Source organism: Saccostrea echinata, unplaced genomic scaffold, assembly GCF_033153115.1.
Source record: "Saccostrea echinata isolate AGI-Se365-2 ecotype Australia unplaced genomic scaffold, CSIRO_AGI_Sech_v1 ptg000033l, whole genome shotgun sequence".
NCBI classification, from domain to species: Eukaryota; Metazoa; Mollusca; class Bivalvia; order Ostreida; family Ostreidae; genus Saccostrea; species Saccostrea echinata.
The window spans coordinates 21,231,330-21,252,269 of record NW_026889782.1 but is presented as its reverse complement, the minus strand read 5'-3'; the positions used below and the strand labels follow the sequence as shown (position 1 = coordinate 21,252,269).

At 33.1% G+C, this 20,940-nt stretch overlaps 1 protein-coding gene across 1 annotated transcript in view; it reads left to right on the top strand.

Moving 5' to 3' along the window:
- Positions 1–20,940, top strand: part of LOC133198259 (uncharacterized) — a 32,646-nt gene that overhangs the window by 8,759 nt on the left and 2,947 nt on the right. The window contains exons 2-8 of the mRNA XM_061334380.1: positions 2,959–3,130; positions 10,293–10,402; positions 16,342–16,529; positions 17,650–17,815; positions 18,507–18,627; positions 19,857–19,995; positions 20,382–20,541. Coding sequence (XP_061190364.1) covers positions 2,959–3,130; positions 10,293–10,402; positions 16,342–16,529; positions 17,650–17,815; positions 18,507–18,627; positions 19,857–19,995; positions 20,382–20,541 — 1,056 coding nt within the window. The remainder of the gene's footprint in view (positions 1–2,958; positions 3,131–10,292; positions 10,403–16,341; positions 16,530–17,649; positions 17,816–18,506; positions 18,628–19,856; positions 19,996–20,381; positions 20,542–20,940) is intronic.

Genomic DNA, 20,940 nt, shown 5'->3' with positions numbered 1-20,940 from the left:
CGTGACTCAACAGTGGGTTTAAATTCGACATTCAGATATATCGACGTTTTATCAATAAACAATAGTTATTTTAATTTCATTCATATGTCGACTCAATATATCCCAGTGAACTCGAAATTAATTATATGACACCACAGAGTGTGCCGCATCTGTTTCATATTAAGATGTTTTACTGACTATACACGATAAAGGCCAATTACCAACTAAATTGTATGACAAACGAGATGCCTTTAGCTTTTCCATCGTCCACTTTCTTTACTTATGTAGTAAAAATGAATATTATGTACGAAACAACCTCAGAAATAAATATGTTCTGGAACGCATGTCTACAAGTTATTTACAGTTATTTTTTCTGCAACGAAATAGAAGTTAGTTTGTCTGTGTTTGTGTTTTATATTACACCTCTTCATCCCACCTTACTTCTGCCATTGCTTACCACAGAAATATTCCCTACTACAGGAACAAAACAGATTATCTTTTCCTCTTCACTTGTGCTTCTGTAATAAGGCCTTATTAGAAAACCTTTGTTCATGTTCATTTAACCATTGCCTGTACATGTATTTCAATTACTATCTTGACACTCGTACTTCGAAGCTTTGGTTTATGTATGTAACACTGCTATATTTGTACTTATAAAATCATAAATGTATTTATAGAGCTATCTATAATGGTATGTTCCTGAGAAAAAAAGGAAACATCATTCATTTATCTCTACAATTGGCCACGAATCACTGCACACACTTAATATTTTATTTGAATAAAACATGGCATAGGGAGTGACTGGTTCGCGACGATAAATACACTATCCGCGAGGTTGAATTGCTGCCGAATCTCAAGCATGCGTTTTAAAGTTGTTTAGAAATATAGATGTAAGAATTTTATCTAAATATTACATGTACTCTCTTCGTTTAAAAAACATTCAAAATGGCCACTGAGTATAAGCAGAAAGTCCTATTAATTTCATGCAGTTAAGATATATTTTAAACAACAAATCTGGTAAGACCTTTCATATGCTCAGTTTATTATTAGGTGGAAAATGCGGGGAATTCTTTTAAATTCAATTGAGTCAATAGCTGATATTTTTATTTTTAAGCAGATTTTGAGCCTCTTTGTTCTAAGTGATTTTCTGTGAAATTAATACACTTTTACTCTACAAAAAATCGTATTTAAGACTAATAAATTTTTTATGAGTTCCGTATTCTACAAAACCCCTTGTTTTTCTTTTAAATGATCGAAAATGTTCCATGTGTCCGCTGTTGAAAACGCCGAAGCGTTCAATTGAGTGTTACAAATATATTGAAAATGAGTCGTTTCAAATTACGTGTTCTAGTTTTTCTCCTCTAATACAATGTAATGTAATTAGATCTAGATCTTTGAAAGGCTCAGATTTTAACTATTTTATAAATCCATAAATATACCACAGTGGAATTCATTTTCCATACAAAACATCTTTTTGCATTTCTATCCAGTCAGAATTGACTGGTACACGTATACTTTTTATATAATCGTAAAATAATTATGATGTTGGAAAGATAATTGTCTATTCCCAACTATTCAATTTCATGTCCAGTGTTCATATATTACAACATTATAATAGCATGGTCATTTCTATCGCCTATAATAAAAATCACACTAATATTTGAAATGAGGCAATTTTAAATAGTTCGTGGAATTAGCTTTTAGAAGACAAATTTAAACAATCAGAGGATAAAAGAGAATTTAAGTAGAAAAAAATTATTGTTATGGACCAAAGATTTAAAATCTATCAAAAAAATGTAGTATTCGTAACAAAGAACAATCTTCGATTATGGGTGATTTTTTTTTTATTATTATTATTTTTCATTACAAGTACTGCCGCTGAACATTCTTGTAGCTTGAGGAATTTTTCACATTCTATTTTATCATTCTCAGAAAATACGCATGAAATATTTGTTTGTTCATTCGTTGACCAATCAAGCTCCTGATCTTATTTCCGTTACTTTTTTTTCTTTTCATATAGTCTCTCCAGTTTATTTTCTTATTCCTCCATCATATTGATATTTAAGTGATGTTGTTTTTCTTTTTTCTATGCTTAATATAGCTATGTATTTTTTGTTTTTACTTTTTTTTTGCCGAAGGCCCAAGTGAGCTTTTCTGATCAAAGAGTGTCCGGCGTCCGTCTGCTGTTTGTCTTCCGTCGTTTGTCCTCTGTCGTCTGTAAACTTTTCACACTTTCCACTTCTTTTTAAGAACATATGAGCCAATTTCATTCAAACATGCCACAAAGCATCTTTGGGTGAAGAGGATTTATGTTTTTTCAAGGGGAGATAATTAAGAATTCGTGAAAATTTGGTGGCATCATTTAAGAATCTTTTTCTTAAGAAGCCCTAGCCAAGAAAAGATAAAACTTATGTGAAAGCTTTATTACATACTCTAGATTCAAGTTTTTTTCATATCGTAATCCCCGGGGATAGGGCGGTGCCACATGTGGTGGTCGAAGTTTTACATGAGACTATACAGGATATGTCTTTAAAAATCTTCTCAAGAACAGCAAAGCCATGATAAGTCATATTATTACAAAAGAACCCACACTTAGTGTAGATTTAATTTTGTTCGAATCATGACCCCTGGGGGTAGGGCAGGGCCACAACAGTGGGTCAAAGTTTATCATAGGAATATATAGGAAATATCTTTAAAAATCTTCTTCTCAAGATCAGCTAAACCATTATTAGTCATATCGATAAAGAAGTATCCTCAGGTAGTGTAGATTAACGTTTGTTCAAAGCATGACCCCTGGTGGGTAGGGCATTTTTAATGGCGTCACAGTTAAATGTGTAAACTGAAACCTTGCAAAACAATTATAAAGGTGCAGTAGTTATAAAGGAAAATTGTATTTACCATACAGATCTTGTGTATGGTCCTATTTTTTTCTTTTGTCAATAAAATAAGTTCAATGTCAACAATTATTTTAACTTTCAGTTTGCACAGCTAGTTACTCGGGCACAACTTACGAGTTTCTATGAATCTCCGACTACTATGACCGTGTTTGCGTTTAAAGACATTGCTTATAATCAGCTGCCATACAGAGAACGAAATATAATAGACAGCTACACGGAAACAGAGCTCAAAGATTACCTCAAATTCTGTACAAGTAAGTTTTTTAAAAGGGATTATTACATAAACATATTAAGGCCAAGCATAAAAAACAATTTTGCTTGCAGTTGCCGACCTATAATTTTTAGAGTGGGTAGGTGGGTAAGATTTTTTTTTTTAAAGAAAAAAAAACATGCAAAAAGATTCAAGTTTCCAGGTTTTTAATTGGATAACAAATAATAAGGATCTTCACAGGGTTACTTAATATAAATAAGCTCCTATTTTAAGCACCTAAATGATAAAACAAGACGAAAAATAGAAATGAAACATTAAAAAACCTGAAAACTTGAAACAAACTAAAATGAATAAATAAATTTTTAAGAAAAATCAAAAATTGACTGAAATTTTTTTTACAATGCACGTCGGGTGCATTTTAGGTGGGTTGATAGGAAACTTTAATCAGACATTTTTATATTGTAGGCTTAATCTGAATGATTTCATTAATATGATCAATTTTTTTATGAATCCCCATGATAAAGCTTATATTTTTAAAACATTTGAATGAATTGAACCCAGATCTGAATCTGCCGACATATTTCATTTGATGCTGCCCGAGATAAGTAGGATGCAGACCTTGTTTTTATTTGGTGAATCTTCAAATAAATAATGTTTATTCGTAAACAGTAATGGCCAGGTAATTTCTGCCGAATAAAAAACAATTTTTTTTTAATGTAGCCTTGTTATTATGGTACATATGTAATAACTACTTTTACTAACAATGAAGGAAACAATTTTGACCTTCATAATGTTTTCCTACATAATCAATATGGATAAAAACAGTTTAATAAGCAGTATGTGAGTTACCATTTTTGAAATAAATTTAAGGTTCAATTGACCTCTAATAAGAAAGGTAACTTTTACTTGGAAAATGTCATTTCTGTCAAATCCCACCACTCAATATGTTTTGGCTGAAATTGATTATTTTTTTTTAAATATAAAATTGATTTCCTCCTAAACATCTTATAGATACAAAAAATATTACATGATGATTTTAAGCATACAAAAATATTATCTGTGTTATTACAAATGTACCATTGAATCATGCATGGTTTTTAAATATATTGTCTTTCCCTATATATAAAGGGTTGGTATTTTTTTATAGATTGAAATCAAAACAAGAAAACAAATTCCAACTTCTGATTCAATGTGCTATTGACTGAAAACTTTTAAATTCACATACGTACACGTTTTCGTGGTCACTTTCATTTAGCACTTAAAGTATATACATCATTGAATTAAAAAGAATTAATAATGGTGATCAAAACTTTTTCATAACCACCATCATAATTGTGCAGATGATCTATCATTACCTCATTATGTCCAATTTTTTTTGGAAGTCTTAAGCACTTTAAGCATTTTACCCTCAGTATTTGGACATCAAGAATATATTTTTTTTGTTTTGCACGAGCCCATCGAGTTTGAGGCACTGAGGTTTGACAGTATTTGGTACAACCGTCACAAGAATGGATCAAGAAAGAGAAAGGGGAGGATCCAGGGCGTGTGAACCCCACTTTTTGCAGACTGAAAACATAACCTTTATACAGGGTGTTTCATAATATATGTATATTACATTAAATGATTTTGAATCTTTAATATGACAAACACAATAAAAAGATACAGACAAGTGTTTTCATCAACTTGATGCATGTACAAATAAGATTCATTATATACAATTAGAGTACCAACTAAAATATTAAACACTGGATGAAATCTCAAACATTAATGAAAATTAATGAAATTTCTAAATGATGTCATTTTTGTTACGTTGACTTTAAAAACGTCAAAAGCCCACATTAATGTTCTTATCTCCACTATAACACATACAAAAGTTGCTTTTCGAAATTTCTATAACCTTGTCACACATTTTTGCTTCGATTTTTGGCTCCAGTCTTTGGCACCTTTTTTCAGCTCTTCCAAGTCTTCTTTATTAAATATTTTGGATATTCAACGTGTCGGCTTGAGTATCACTGAAGAGACATGATTTGTCAAAATGCGCATCTGGTGCATCAAAATTGGTACATATATGATTTACACATTTTTTACTCATTTGAAGGTTTGTTTCTTTTGATCTCATTCAGTATCTATGGTCTAGGATTGTAGACCCCCACAGAAAAAAGTCTAAAGATTGAGATTGGCGATTGCAGATATCATACTCTTTTCTTGGGTTATTGCATTAATTAAGATTTGTAGGCTGATAGCTTCATATCATATTTTGAAGTTCTATATACGATGAAACTGCTATTATTGCCAGCATCAATTTCTGAAAACATCCGTCTGACACTTTTCTCAGGAGTATGCTAAACTATCTAAGAGTCTCCACTTCACCAATTAAATCTTCACGATCGGTTCTTGAAGTTCGAAGGCTTTCTGGAGTACCGAGTTATTTATCGCATACTGCCCGTCCCTGTCCTTTAACCTTGTTACTAGCCTTCTGATAAGCATCCTAAAATGCTTCGGATCCATTCTTTTGGAATATTACCTTCACCAACTTCTGAATAAATATTGGCGATATGTATTTTAAAAAAAACGGCTTTACAATTCAGTAATATGTTGAAAAACTAATTCCATTTCGAAAAATATTTAAATTATGACATCGGCGTTTATGTCACAATTAATCATTGTATTATCATGATTTCCTTGACTTTTTCACGTGGAATTCAAATGCAGAATTTGATTTTAAAAAATGATATGTAGTTTGTAATAGAAATATGATAGATAATAAAATATTTAGATTTAAAAATGTAACATATATAATGAAACACCCTGTATCAGCAAAAGAGTTCATCAACATGATGAAAATATTTTTAAAAAACTGTCCCAGGTCTCTGTAAGATGTTAGATACATATATCATGACAGGGTCAACCTCATTCTGGACTCCAGCCTAAAATAACCTTTAATACCTCAACCACTGAAGTTTGAGGAAGGCAGAGTCCCGAATGACATTGGGCCGATCATGCGTTTTGTTCATATAAATCTTTGATTATGAAAGTGAGAGGTCACACCAAGCTGAACAACTGGTACAATCCTCTGTAAACCAGTGTTAATTTATTTTGAAGAGCTTTTTATCTGGCAAACTTCTTCTTCCCCCTCTGACTACTGGTTTGCACTCAGGCTACGGGGAAAGGCCGTTTTTACCCAACCTGTATAAATACAACAGAGAAGACACAACTCGTCTTGATCATTCCTTTATTAATTTTGAACAATCCATCATTATAATTAACAACTTCATACGGTATAATAAATATTATAAGAAACATTATAAAATATATTATCCTGTAAATAAAATGAGCCATCTGAAACTTTAACCTTTTCTGTTAAAAGTATGCGCAAGTGTACAAAAGTTTCTTACCTGTATAAATGCAAAAGAGAAGACACAACTCGTCTTGACCATTCAAAGACAAGGTCCCTCTCTCCTGCATTTATACAATCCGTACTTGTTAGATCTGCCCTATCCATATTTGTTATTTAATCAAAATTTTCAACTACAACCATCAATTTATGATTTGAATTTTTACTTGCATTACTGTACCTTTTAATCCTTTTTACTTTTTATATGCACTTTAAAATTCCTATTTGCCATGACCAAAAAGGATCTTGCGATAATCAAGTTACAACACACTCATGTAAACAAATACCCTAACCGCATTTCACCGGTGAGAAGTTCAACCACCTGTGTCCAGCATCCATTTTTATTTTTATCTTATGCGATAGAAAAACATCCCCGCATGTACTGTGTTTCCCCTCAAAACAATAATATCTGTCATAGTCTATTTTTTTATGTAGATTTTCTTATGATACATATGTTAGGAGCATTTAAATGAGTTGGGTTCTGTAAAAACTTTGTTATATTAAATAATTTGTAAGATCCCACTCTCCTATTCATTCCCGTTGTAGATTCCTGGATTCACTTTAAGTAAAAATATTAAATATCAGTCTGAAAATTATTTATTTATTTCAAAAACTTCTTATTTCTTCAGACATTGTACTCACAGAATATTTTTGATAATGTCTATTGGTTTTTTTTTTTTTTTGGGATTATTTATGTCCGATTCAGAAATGAGATGACATTGTTTAAATAACGATTTTAAGCAAACATGTCAAAGATGATCCTACATTACACATTACACTACATTACTACATTCCACTTCTCCCTATCACACTGACACTTAAGAAGTATTACAAATTGCTCTCCTTTAATAAAGGACTGCAATACGTGGACCATATGCATGTGTTTCTAAACGAAATTAAAGAAAATCTCTAGATTTAGTAATCATACAAAAGTGTAATTAAATTATTTTTTTTTACATGTATCTTGTAATTTTCATCGTTATTAAAGTCTGCTTAATTAGGCTGTAATGATTAAAAAAAGTCATGAACTTGAAATGATATGAATATGAAATGTTGATCTAGGTATCTATCATAATTGTAGTCTGTAATGTGGCCTATAAAATTAACAACAGAATTAAAAGAGGTGTGCATGTAACGTAATGGTTGAATTTTAACTCCTTTGGCGAATTCAGGGAGGGAGGTGTTTCCGGACGTTGGAACCCCCTTTATTTTTGCAGAAAGAGGAAAAGTGAAAGAGAATGTTTTTTTTCTGTAATATGGATATTTTTACGTTTAGTATTTTCAATAAAATAAGTATTTCAATCTCTGCCCTTTCTGCTGTCTAGATAAGAGTTTTGCTTATTGCTCTCCTCCGTGTACCTCCACAACCGTGCCTCGACCACCCACACGTAACATGAAAATCTTCGGAAGATTCCGGCGAACGTACGGCTATGCCATTTTTGGACCATCTTCTGAAGTAACTAGCTTTAAGAAGTATGCATAAAAAGTCATGAAAGGGAGTATGCATAAGAGAATATTTCTCTCCTTATATTATGGGGATGTTTTAATCAATGAAGAGAAAGGTTCAAAATGTCCTCGTAGTATATGGGGGAGGGGGGCTCACTTTTTCTACAAAAAATAATCTTTTGTTATAATTTTAATATCTAAATTTTGATTTGCATTGGGAGCTCCCCCGCATACTATGTTAATTGGTTTGAAGGTTAAAAATATGGAGAATCACACATTTTAAAAAAATCAAAATGTACCAAAAAGTTAGACGAAGCCCCCCCCCCTTCCCCGAAATAGGATTTTACAGTGTGGTGCACATGTTGTTATTTTTATTTTATTTATTTATTCATTTATTTTTCTGCTTGTCAACTCTTTTTGGAGGTTGCCCCCCTTTTTGAAAACCGTTGCTACAGGCTTGAATTTAAGTGCCTGCGGCATGACCTAGAACTCCCCCCCTTTTTTTTCAAAAACTGCTGGATCCGACCCTGTACTCGAGCACTAAAGGGTCTCGAGTTATCTAAAGCGATGCAAGGTTATCGATAAATCGATCATTTTAAATACACAAAAAAGATTAATTTTGTGTATTTGTTTCTCTGTTTCTTTTCAAATAACGGAATGGTTAATATACAACACCTGCAATCGTAACTTCTCGGCAAAACAACGTGGCTATTTGGTCTTGCAAGTACAGATGTGTGCACTGTTTCCTAGTGACGCTTATAAACTGGTTACGTATTTGCTACGGACATGAAGAACTATACACCAGTTTTATAACATGTGCAGTTTAAAAGTCGAATATCTTGAATATGGGGTAACCCATATCTATTTTTGTTACAACGACCGTCAATGCACCCATAGACGAATTCATTGATTACTCTGAAAATGTGGCACAGGTTAACCTTTCGTTAAGATCTGCCTTTTTTGGGTGATAGCACTTTCATAGCAAAATTGTTAAATTTTATCCCCGATTGGCCTATAATTTTATGATAAACGTGATGACTTTAACTTTTCAATCGTCAACTTCCCTTACTTATGCAGCAATATACCTTCAACACCTGCATAAGGGGTTTATATCTCTCAGTTGATTCGATACGCAAGAGCATGCTCTATGTATGTACAATTTCTAAAACAAGGTAAATTATTGACAAATAAGTTGATGAAACAAGAATATCAGCTGTCTCGTTTAAAGTCATCATTTCGTAAGTTCTATGGTCGATACAATGACATTGTCAGCAAATACAATTTATCATTGAGTCAAATACTGACTGACGTTTTTCATACTAATTGTTAGGCCATTATTTACACACTGAATTGTCGACGGATTTTCCGTTATTTCCCGATCATGACAAGGAGCACATGGCGGGTGTGACCGGTCGGCAGGGGATGCTCACTCCTCCATGGCACCTGATCCCACCTCTGATGTTTGGAGGTCCGTGTTTGCTCTGCTCCTATTTCGTATTGTATAATGGACTTTTGAGCTTGAATACTGTTCGTTATCTCCATATATTTCATCATTTAAAAAATCGGGCTATTTCGATACATGAAACCCATAACAGCTGGGACTTAACATCTGTACTAGATTTATACGGAAGATATTCTGTACTAGATTTATACGGAAGATATTCTAACATTGGAAAGATAGATGGTACACGTGTAGCACAGATCTGTAGTATGCAGAATTTTTTTTGATGTTTCTCCCTTTCCCCCACATGGATAAACGTTGCTACAGGCCTTTATCAAGCTATATTTGGATTGCTGTCTATCAAATTATTTTGCGAACCTTGATGCACAAATCTAATGCCGGTAAACATGGTAAAGACTATCTTAAAGTTTTAAAACTCAGTAGTTGAATGAAGTTTTAAATTCAACATGTTCAAGCTGCTAAGCTATCAATATATTAAGTTCTTCCTACTTATTTAAAATGCTTGTACCATAGAATTTAGTTTGTGTATAAGGATATATGTTTAAAAGAGAAATTCGGATTTTGGTTACGCCAAAGAATACATAAATACGATGTGCAGATTTTAGTGCGAGGTTTGCCAATGATTGGCATATTCTAATTCGAAGAGGGCGAATTGTTCTAAGGGCAGGTTGTCTTAGAGGCGAACTCTCTAGCATTCTCGCACATGCGTAGCCTGACGTAAGCCCATGGCATCCGGTTTAACCCCGCTTATATATTTTCTGCTTGGACATCAGGGTCCACGCAATAAACTCACAAAAGGCTTTATTTGCATGCATGTTTTTTACGCTTAAATACGATAGTCAGAACCATAAGCACAAGTTGGACAATATCTGGTATTCTTGCCTCCATCTTTGTGGTTTTCAGTCCCAGGAAACCGCGTACCCACAACTGCCATCCAGGACAACCAGTATGTGCGGAGCAGTGACTCCAATGGCGACCGCCTCTTTTTCAATCGCGTCCAGAGATTGGACACGGTAAGTGACGTTTTATTTCCTTGTATTCGGAACACATAGTGGGCAGAGTATTGTATTTTAATTTTACAGTCTATGGAACGAGACTAACAACAGGTTCCATGAGGGATAATATACAATTCCACAGAATGGACTTCAATCTCAGCTATGTTTCGAAGCAAAATGGAAAATTCGCTATTAGTAGCCTCTTAATATTTATTATTTAAAAAAAAATCTTGTTACTAAGTAACTGTATACATGTAGCAAAGGTAATATAGATATCCATAATTGATAGATCTGTGCCTTACTCAGTACAATTTATATCGCATGTATCAGCTCTCTGTCACGTGACTGGTATAAAAATAGAATTGTTAAGCTGAATTTAGAAAATGGGGCTTTTGCAAGGGCATACGCATGCTTTTTGAGAAAAAAGAATACACATTAAGAAATGTTTACATTGTCTCCTCGAAAAGTGCTGGCAGCTAGTTTGTGCTGTTTGGGATGTACTTGTAATTTTGTCGAAAATGCGTAAAGTAGCTAAAAATTCCTACTTCGCTTAAATTCTTTTATGAATAAAAACTAAAATTGTCGCCCGCGTGGCGCAGTGGTTAGAGCGTTCGCTCTAGAGTCGCGGAGTAAAGAGTTGATCCTTACGTCGCGGGTTCGAATCCCGCTGTGGGACGTGGAGACTGGTCCTTCGAATGAGACCGTATAATCCGAGGTCCCGTGTCGCAGTAGGAACTGGCACGAAAAAGATCCATCACTGCTTAATGGCCCTGAGTGCCGAGTATAGGTCAAATAATCTCCGTGAAAAAAAATGGCAAAGAATTACTGCATATGGTAAGTGGAATCTTTAGTGAATGAGACGCAAACTTAGCGATTTATCACAAAATTTTTAGTTGATTTAAGTTCAGAAACAAGGCCATGACCATTGATAAGGAATAAACTGTGTGCAATATTCAATTTTAGAGATCGATATTGAAAACCTCGCTATTTATGCCAAAATTAAATCTTGTCAAAAATTCTGCTTATACAGCAAAAATAATTATAAACATGAATTTATCTCTTCAAGAGATATTTCTCTTTCCGTAGGGACTATGAACCTAGAAAAAAATTGTTGACAATTGATCTGTAAGCTTGGGTGAATCCTATATATATATACATACATATATATATATATATATACATATATATATATATATATATATATATATATATATATATATATATATATATATATATATATATATATATATATATATATATATGGTGGGGAGAGGGTTTAGTTCACACTTACACAAAGAAATTAAAATTTTTTGATTCTGAAAGTTTTTTTGACATGGTAAAAGATAAAGTGTAAACTTGCTCAAATCTGCAAAAAAAATCCCCCGAACACCCCCTTTCGGGTGCAAACCTGGCCTCAAGACCATAAATTGAGAAAAGACTTAAGTCAAAATTTCAAATCTATATAACTTTCTAAATAATTTTGATTATAAAATAAAATTTTCATCATATGTTTGAATTTAATTGTTATGCAAAACTGCAAATTCTTAAGCTAATACAATACATGAAACTTAAGATATTAAAAATCAATTTGATTGATTGAAGTCTGTTCTCATTTTATGGCCTTGGGGCCTGCACATGTTTAAGTAATCCGTAAATTTTAACTAAAAGGTTTTAACTCGCGCCTGTCTTTGACTCAAAGAGGGTGTTGCAGTTCTTTTGTTATTTTTCCTAAAGTTGTAGCAGTATAAAAGAAAATTTTAAGTGACAGAAAACGGTCTTAATTTTTTTCAGATACAACGGTATATACAGCACAATGTAGAACAATATTTAGAGACTGCATATCGACTTCCAATTTGCCATTAAATGAAGTTTAAATTAGTCACATAGCAAAATAAGTCAAGTTTTCTGTTTTTCAAATAGGGAATCCCCATTGTTCTGAAAAATTTCCTCCTTGAAACAGAATGAATTTGATTTACGCATAAAGAGAAAGGATTTTTCTTCAAAATTGCCATTTCCGATTTTTGTTTCAAAGAGGCATATTTTTTTTTTTAAATCGCAAAATTCGAATAAAAATTATTATCCATCCGAAATGCAAAATGTGCACATAAAATAGCACACGATATTTTACTGTCATAGCTGGTCTCGTAGTAAATCGTGTGGAATCTTTGCGAAGATTCTTTTATCTGAGAATGGGTTCCAATCCTGGAATGACTGGTGTATATATATATATATATATATATATATATATATATATATATATATATATATATATATATATATATATATATATATATATATATATATATATATATATATATATATGTATCTTATAGAATAGAAGTACAATGTAACATCTCTCTTGATAGACAAAGAGAGAGGGAGAGAATGTCAGAAAATTAATGGGTACTATTTTAAATGCATGCAGAATTAAATTGTTTTCCTTGATATTGTGTTCTTAAACTAATAAGACATATATTTAATGTTATTATTTAGTGGTGATGTCTCAAAAAAAAAAAAAAATAAAGTACTATCATTTCAATCATTTTAAACAATTTAATTTTTTCAAACGCATTTCGTTTCATTATTGTTCTGTTAATTAATGGCTCAGATTTGACTTGAAACAACTAAATAGAAATGACTCAATGGAATTTCTTGGATATTGCATTAACAGTGTGCTTATTGGACACATTTTTATATATTGAAAAAAAATTAACACCCGCTGTCTACAGTACATCTTTTAAAATGATGTGCGAGGCGCACTTGCCATTAATTGTGCTTTTTATCATTCTTACTTTTCTCGTGCAATATGGCGACAGTGACCATAGCTGTGAAAAAAAGTTTACTTACAAGTCGCCAGTCTATGTTAGGAAAAAACTATGCACGAAATAAACGTAAAATGTGCAGTGTTTTGTAATAACAAGCTGGACATACCGGTCGTATAAATAAAGTCATCTACGTAGCATTATCTATATTTAGAGATAACTCTTCATCCGTCGTGGGTATTTAAATGTCCTTCTCAATTTAGGGAATAATTAAGAGTTTCTGCAACACCATCTTTCACATTTCAATGACTTTAATGGTGATGGACATTTTTCATATCTAGTTTTAGTATGCATTGAGTTAAACATACGTTGCAGGTGCCAGGAGGTGAAATCATTCTCATTGAGGACAAATTTGAATTGAAATATTAAGAAAATTTTCAATATCTAATTGTTAAAAGGGAATTTCATTTCAGAAATAGGACAGTAGTATCATTTTATTATTATTTTATTTGAATATTTTCACCATTCACTAGTGCAAAAAATTTTGATGAACAAATTATATTAAATTAATTCTACATCATCTTTCTAAGAATCATTGAGTTTCTGTTGATTATTTTTTTCAGTTTACTTTTTGACCCTATTTAGGCAAATTAGGTCTCGTTGTTATCATGGTAATTTTCATAGATAAGTGTGTAAATTGCTTTTTCGGTTAAAAAATATATTCAGCTTTTCATTGATTTTTAGCTCACCTCGACGAAGTCGAGATGAGCTTATGCTATACCCCCGGCGTTGGCGTCAGCGTTAGCGTCGGCGTCTCGGTTAAAGGTTTAGGAGCAAGTCCATTCCCAAGTAACTATAAGCCCTACCTGGACCATATTTGCATGGATGATGAATCTAGGGATGGACACTACCACACTTGCTTCGGATGCTGGATCTGACCTAGATTTTCCAGATGAATGACCAGTTTAATGTTTTTGGAGCAGGTCCATTCCCAAGTAACTATAAGCCCTACCTGAACCAAACTTGCATGGATGATGAATCTAGGGATGGACACTACCACACTTGCTTGGGATGCTAACTCTGACCTAGATTGTACAGATGAGTGACCAGGTTAAGGTTTTAGGAGCAGGTCCATTCCCAAGTAACTATAAGCCCTACCTGGACCCTACTTTCATGGATGATGAATCTAGGGATGGACACTACCACACTTGCTTGGGATGCTGAATCTGACCTAGATTTTCCAGATGAGTTACCAGGTTAAAGTTTTTAGAACAGGTCCATTCCCAAGTAACTATAAGCCCTACCTGAACCAAACTTGCATGGATGATGAATCTAGGGATGGACACTACCACACTTGCTTGGGATGCTGAATCTGACCTAGATTTTCCAGATGAGTGACCAGGTTAAAGTTTTAAGAGCAGGTCCATTCCCAAGTAACTATAAGCCTTACCTGGACCAAACTTGCATGGATGATGCATTTAGGGATGGACACTACCACACTTGATTTGTATGCTGGTTCTGACCTACATTTTCCAGATGAGTGACCAGGTTAAAGTTTTAGGAGCAGGTCCATTCCTAAGTAACTGTATGCCCTACCTGGACCAAACTTGCATGGATGATGAATCTAGGGATGGACACTACCACACTTGCTTCGGATGCTGGATCTGACCTAGATTTTACAGATGAGTGACCAGGTTAAAGGTTTTGAAGAAGGTCCATTCCCAAGTAACTATAAGCCTTACCTGTACCAAACTTGCATGGATGATGAATCTAGGGATGGACACTACCACACTTGCTTGGGATGCTAAATCTGACCTAGATTGTACAGATGAGTGACCAGGTTAAAGTTTTAGGAGCAGGTCCATTCCCAAGTAACTATAAGCCCTACCTGGACCCTACTTTCATGGATGTTGAATCTAGGGATGGACACTACCACACTTGCTTGGGATGCTGAATCTGACCTAGATTTTCCAGATGAGTTACCAGGTTAAAGTTTTTAGAACAGGTCCATTCCCAAGTAACTATAAGCCCTACCTGAACCAAACTTGCATGGATGATGAATCTAGGGATGGACACTACCACACTTGCTTGGGATGCTGGATCTGACCTAGATTTTCCAGATGAGTAAATTTTAGCCATATTTTAATCAAATTAGCATGGATGATGTATCTTAGGATGGACACTTTCAGACATGTTTTGGATTCTGAATCTGACCTGCATTTTCCGGATGAGTGACCAGGGTAATGTTTTTGGAGTAGCTATATAATATTATGGCATGTTATTATTAAACTTGCATGGATGGTGCATCTAAGGATGAAAACTTCCAGACTTACTTTGGATGTTGGAACTGACCAAAATTTTCTTGATGAGTACACAGGTTAAAAGTTTTTTGAGCAATTTTCTGTGCGGATTACTTTTCAAGTAACAATAAGTCCTTCTTAAACTAAACTTGTATGGATATTGATCTTGGGATGAACACTAACTAGAAAAAAATATGATGTGAGATTTGTCTTACTTATAGATAACCTTCGTCGATGTGAGCCTCGTAGTCTTTGATTACCTATGTTTCAAAAATTTTATTCTTATGTCTTAATAATTATTGCACATTTCTGCACCTGGAAATTTTAATTTCAAAAAGAATTTTTTTTAAAAAAAGACAACATTTTTTTCCTATGGTCGAATTGTGATACAAACACTATTAAATTAACTCTACAACATGAAATGTATGGAGACTACGGAAAGTATTTAAACTCAAAAGTCAATTAAACAATAAAAATTTTAGAGCAGAACAAACACGGACCTCTAAAAAATCAAAGGTTGGATCAGGTGCCATGAGGAGTGGATACATCTTTGTAAGAAACATTGAATTTCTATTTATTACATTTTTTTTAGTTTACTTTTTAACCCTGTTAAGGCAAATTAGTTCTGGTTGTTATCATGGTAATTTTCTTAGATAAGTGTGTAAATAGCTTTTTTTTTGGTGAAGAAACATTCAGCCTTTCATTATTTTTTCCTTTTATTTTTATCATATTGTTTCTTGCAGATACTGAAATATCGTGAATAAAAGATGCCGCGTATAATAGTTACTTTACAATACTATAAAGTTATTTAAAATTTAAAAAAAAATAGAATTTTCCTTTTATCAAAAAGTGGGCTGATAAAAGATTTGATTCTTTTTTACCTGTTTACTTTCAGACTTCAGCAGGCACGTTTGGACCAATTAAGTATTTTGTCAATGGCGTGGAGATTTCGGAGGGAACAAATCGAGATATATCAGCTACCAATGGGATTGTTCATGGTCTAAATGGAGTCATGCGGAAAACAAGTAAAAAAACAGCATATGGGTGGATTCAAGATCCAGAAGATGCTACACAGAGATTTATGTATGTAATTATGGTAATTAATTCTTGTTACAGAGCAAAGTGTACTGTTAATTACTTTGTTTTTCCTTAATTACATGAACAAGTTTGCACAAAAATTTCTTTCTCATGTTTATTTTTTTTATAAGCAGCAACATGAGCAATATTCATCATTTGTGAAAAATTTATCATTTTGCAACACCAAATACTCTGTTTATTTTAACCAGCTTTTCTCATTGCATTTGGCATGGACTTCAACATTTGAAAATTTATGTAAACATGTAAGAAAGATATCATAGTGTGTTTAATGAGTTTGTGTCATTCGATTAGTAATTCATCTAATAAAACAATTATTACTGTTTTCAGTAAGTTCGATGACTTGGCAAACCTCATTGTGCAGTATAAAATCACCTTGGCTAAATCATTGTATTGACCTCAAAACAGCTATAATTCTTAAGTGTATAATGTATGCACTTTAGCATATCAATATGCACTGTCCTTTGTCGAATCCTATACAGCTGTAAAACAGTTTTTATTCACTCGTGAGAAATATCATCAGATCTTGTAATTGCCTTTTAATAATGACTACACGTGTATATTCGTCTCCAAACTAATTATTGCTTATTTGTGTGGAATTCCTATTAGTATAATTGAAATATGGAGATTCAAGCTCAAAGTCCATTAAAACAATACAGATCGGAAGTAGAGCAAACACGGACCTTCAAAAACATCAGAGGTGGAATAAGGTGCCATGGTGGGAGTGAGCATCCCCTGCCAACCGGTCATATAAAAAATAAAAGGCTTTACATAAACTGAAATGACAAATTGTGATTTAAATTTCTGAATCGTTATACTGTGGAATCATTGGATTTTGTGGCTGCTAAATATTTGTGGAATTAGTGTGTACCCAGCATACAAGAATTCACATCCTCAATGAATTAATAATTTGGTTTTTAAGAGTCATCTTCTCTTTTGTAGATATGAATGAATGCACAAAATCACAACCCCTTTCGAACCTGATAAATTTAAGTAATCTACGAAAAATTGGCCCCCACGAATTTTAATGATTCGACAGTTGTTAATTTACTAAAGATGAGTTTAATTTCATTGACAGACTGTTAATTTTTATTAATTAAAATTGCAGGAGATTCATAGATTTGATGAGCTACCTAATTGTGTTGGACAACATCAATGATATTTCATCACCAGACAAGATTACCACCTTATTTGTTCCCAATGACAATGCAATGCAAAAGATTCCTACCACTCAGATAGACAGACTTAAGAATGATCCCACAGAATTACAGCGGGTAAATATAAACGTATTAGAACCAACATAATTACAACGGGTATATATCAAGTTTTCAGGACCCACAGAACTACAACGGATAATTTTAACTTATCTCATAATACAGAATTACAACGGGTAATATAAACTTATTGGATCCTACATATAATTACAGACTCTGAGTTAACATACACTTATTAGATAATCATATCACAGAATTTCAATGCTGAAATAAACACTTAATTATCAGACAATTTCGCTGAATAGCATTGGGTAAATATACCAGTGTACATCACATTATCCTACAGAATTACAGCAGGTAAATATACACTTATCAGACAGTGCTAAAGAATTGATGAGTAAATAATGATCAAATAATTTTATATTATTAGACAATCCCAAGGACTAACAGTATGTAAATATACACTTATCAGATATTCTCCCAGGAAGACATTAGGTGAAATACTAGTCAGACAATCCTACAGACTTACAGTGGATAAATACACACTTTACAGACCTTACAGGATATTTTAATTCCAAGGCTGATCCCACCCTAACCACTCTTTGTTGCAATAAGATTGGCGCCTAGTATGTTGTTCTAATTTGAAACATTTTTTGTTAAAAAACTGCATTAAAGAGTGGGACTCCTTGCAAAACACAAATGATTTAACTTAAAACTACATGTATTTTTTCTTCTTTTTCTTTTAATTTAGATTCTTCAAGCCCATTATGTTCCTAATAGAGCTATTTTCACAAACTGTATTTCTCACAATGAAGGTGTTACTAATGCCAAAGGTCAACCATTGACCTTCCGGAAGCCATCAGGTTACAATGGTAAGTTAGTTTGCAAGGATGCAAGGCTGTTGCTTGGGACTACAGTGATGTCATATGAGGTGTTTGACTTCTCTATGCCAGGATTTTTAAGGTCTTGATATCAAGGGCCTAGAAGCCTTTACCAATTGGCAAAAAAAAAAATTGCTTAAAATTGGAAGAAAAAAATATGCCTAAATATTGGGTGCAAAAAACAAAAGCAGTGCATTAAGATAGAACTCTTTTACTGAGGAATCGTTAAAATTCATGGGGGTCAATTTTCGTTGGATTTTTGTGAAGTAAAATGTTCGTGGGGATGTAATTCGTGTATTCTCTTATACACTGTATCTTCAAAAGGAAATATGACTTTGTAAATTAAAGATTATTAAATCATGGAAGATGCTAATTAATGGAAGAGAGGTACCCACGAATTACATAGAAACTGAGCTACCACGAAATCCAAGGATTTTACAGTAAATAAGCAGAGGTCAAAATATTAGGTTCTTAATAATTTTGGGAATACAAATTTGAATGTATTGGACATGTTTCATGAACAAAAAAGGCTACCCTGCTTGATTTTTTTTCATTGTTGAAGCAAAAATTAGGAAAATGCCCGAATTTTAGCAAAATATGGAAACGGATCTTTTTTTCCAGCACCCTACAGACCTTAATAAAACCCTCCATGCATGTATTATCTCATCCCTTTTGCATAACCATGCATAATAAACAAATGATATGCATATTTTAGCTGTGGATAACTGAAATAAACATTTAAATTCAGCAAAAATTGAGCATACGTTTACATGAACAATGTCACTCTTTGTAATTCAATTTTGAAGACATTTTAGATCAAGATAAACTATTAAATGTAAAAAAGTTTGTTTTGTCAATTTGTAAAATTACATTCAATTTTACAATGAATAGAACTCATTTAAATCAACTTCTAACTCAGCATATTTTTCTGATCATGAGAACGGAGCACTATTAACAACATTACAGCATCAAAACCATAACATCTTCACAGCTTCTGGAAAAAAGTTTCTGTCAATATTTCAACAAAGTCTTTGGCACCCTATCCAGCAGCCATTCATAAAAAGCTAGCATCTCTTTACCACTTCACATCTACATGTAATGATTGTTCGAATAGGAAAAGTTATTTGGTCAGTGTTTTTTTTTTTATTTGTATTATTATCTTCATTATTATTTTTTGATAACAGTAATAATACTTGAAATGGTTTACTTCCTGATTTCAGTATATGTCAATAGTGATGGGGTGAGTGCGGCCATTATTGAGGGAAATATCACGGTGTCTAACGGAGTGGTGCACGTGGTCGATCAGCTGCTGGGATTTGTTTACAATAACGTTCGTGAACAGATTCAACGAGAGGGAACGTATGTAGAATTTCTCTCGTGGGTCCTTGTATAAAGCTAATTGGATTTAAGTAATGAAATGGGAGTTCTTTTCTTCTAGAAACTCATTTTTTTCTGAATTTCTATAAATCGTTCATTTCATTGAAATGATATCCCATCCCGACTTCTTTTGAAATAGATGTACAATCACACTTTATCATTCCATAATTAAAACAAGTAGTGATAAATAACTGGTAGTTTGTTTTATTAATTACATTAATTTCATCAAATTAAACATGTTCACTGTAACCATGTTTTGAGTGATACTAAATGTAACATTACATATCTAAATTCATTCAAATTTTGTTTAGGTTTTGAATCATTTAATATTTATTTTATGTTTTGTATCATTTAATATTTATTTTAAGGAAATTTGAACAGCTGATAAATCTCGGCACAGAAAACGTCAGGAATTCCTTGGTGCAGCCCTCAGGGGTAACTGTCTTCGTGCCTCTGGACGCCGCCTTCCAGAAAATCGCCAACATCCGCTGGGCCAACCTGAATAGTAACCAGACTTTAGTGGATATGGTAACTATCTCAAAAATGGAGATTATACTAGAAATCTACTACTACATGTATAGGCCACAAAAAAAAAAAAAAAAAAAAAAAAAAAAAAAAAAAAATACAACTGAATTTTGATATTTGAACACGGATATCTGGAATACCTTGAATATGTTGAAGTGATTTGAAGTCCAAGCTACTTATTCTTTAAGTAGAGGTAGATAATTCGAATCGAAGTTTTTTCTCTGCCCCATTGAATTCAAAATAACAAGGTTTGACTATATCTATAGATTTTTGGTACTGCTATATTAGGCAGATTCAATTTTTTTAACTCTACTGGTCGGAGACCAGAAGAGAATTAGATTGTCTTTCAAGCATGTTGTTGATCCATGGTCAAATACCAGCATTGCTCCATTCCAGGGTTGT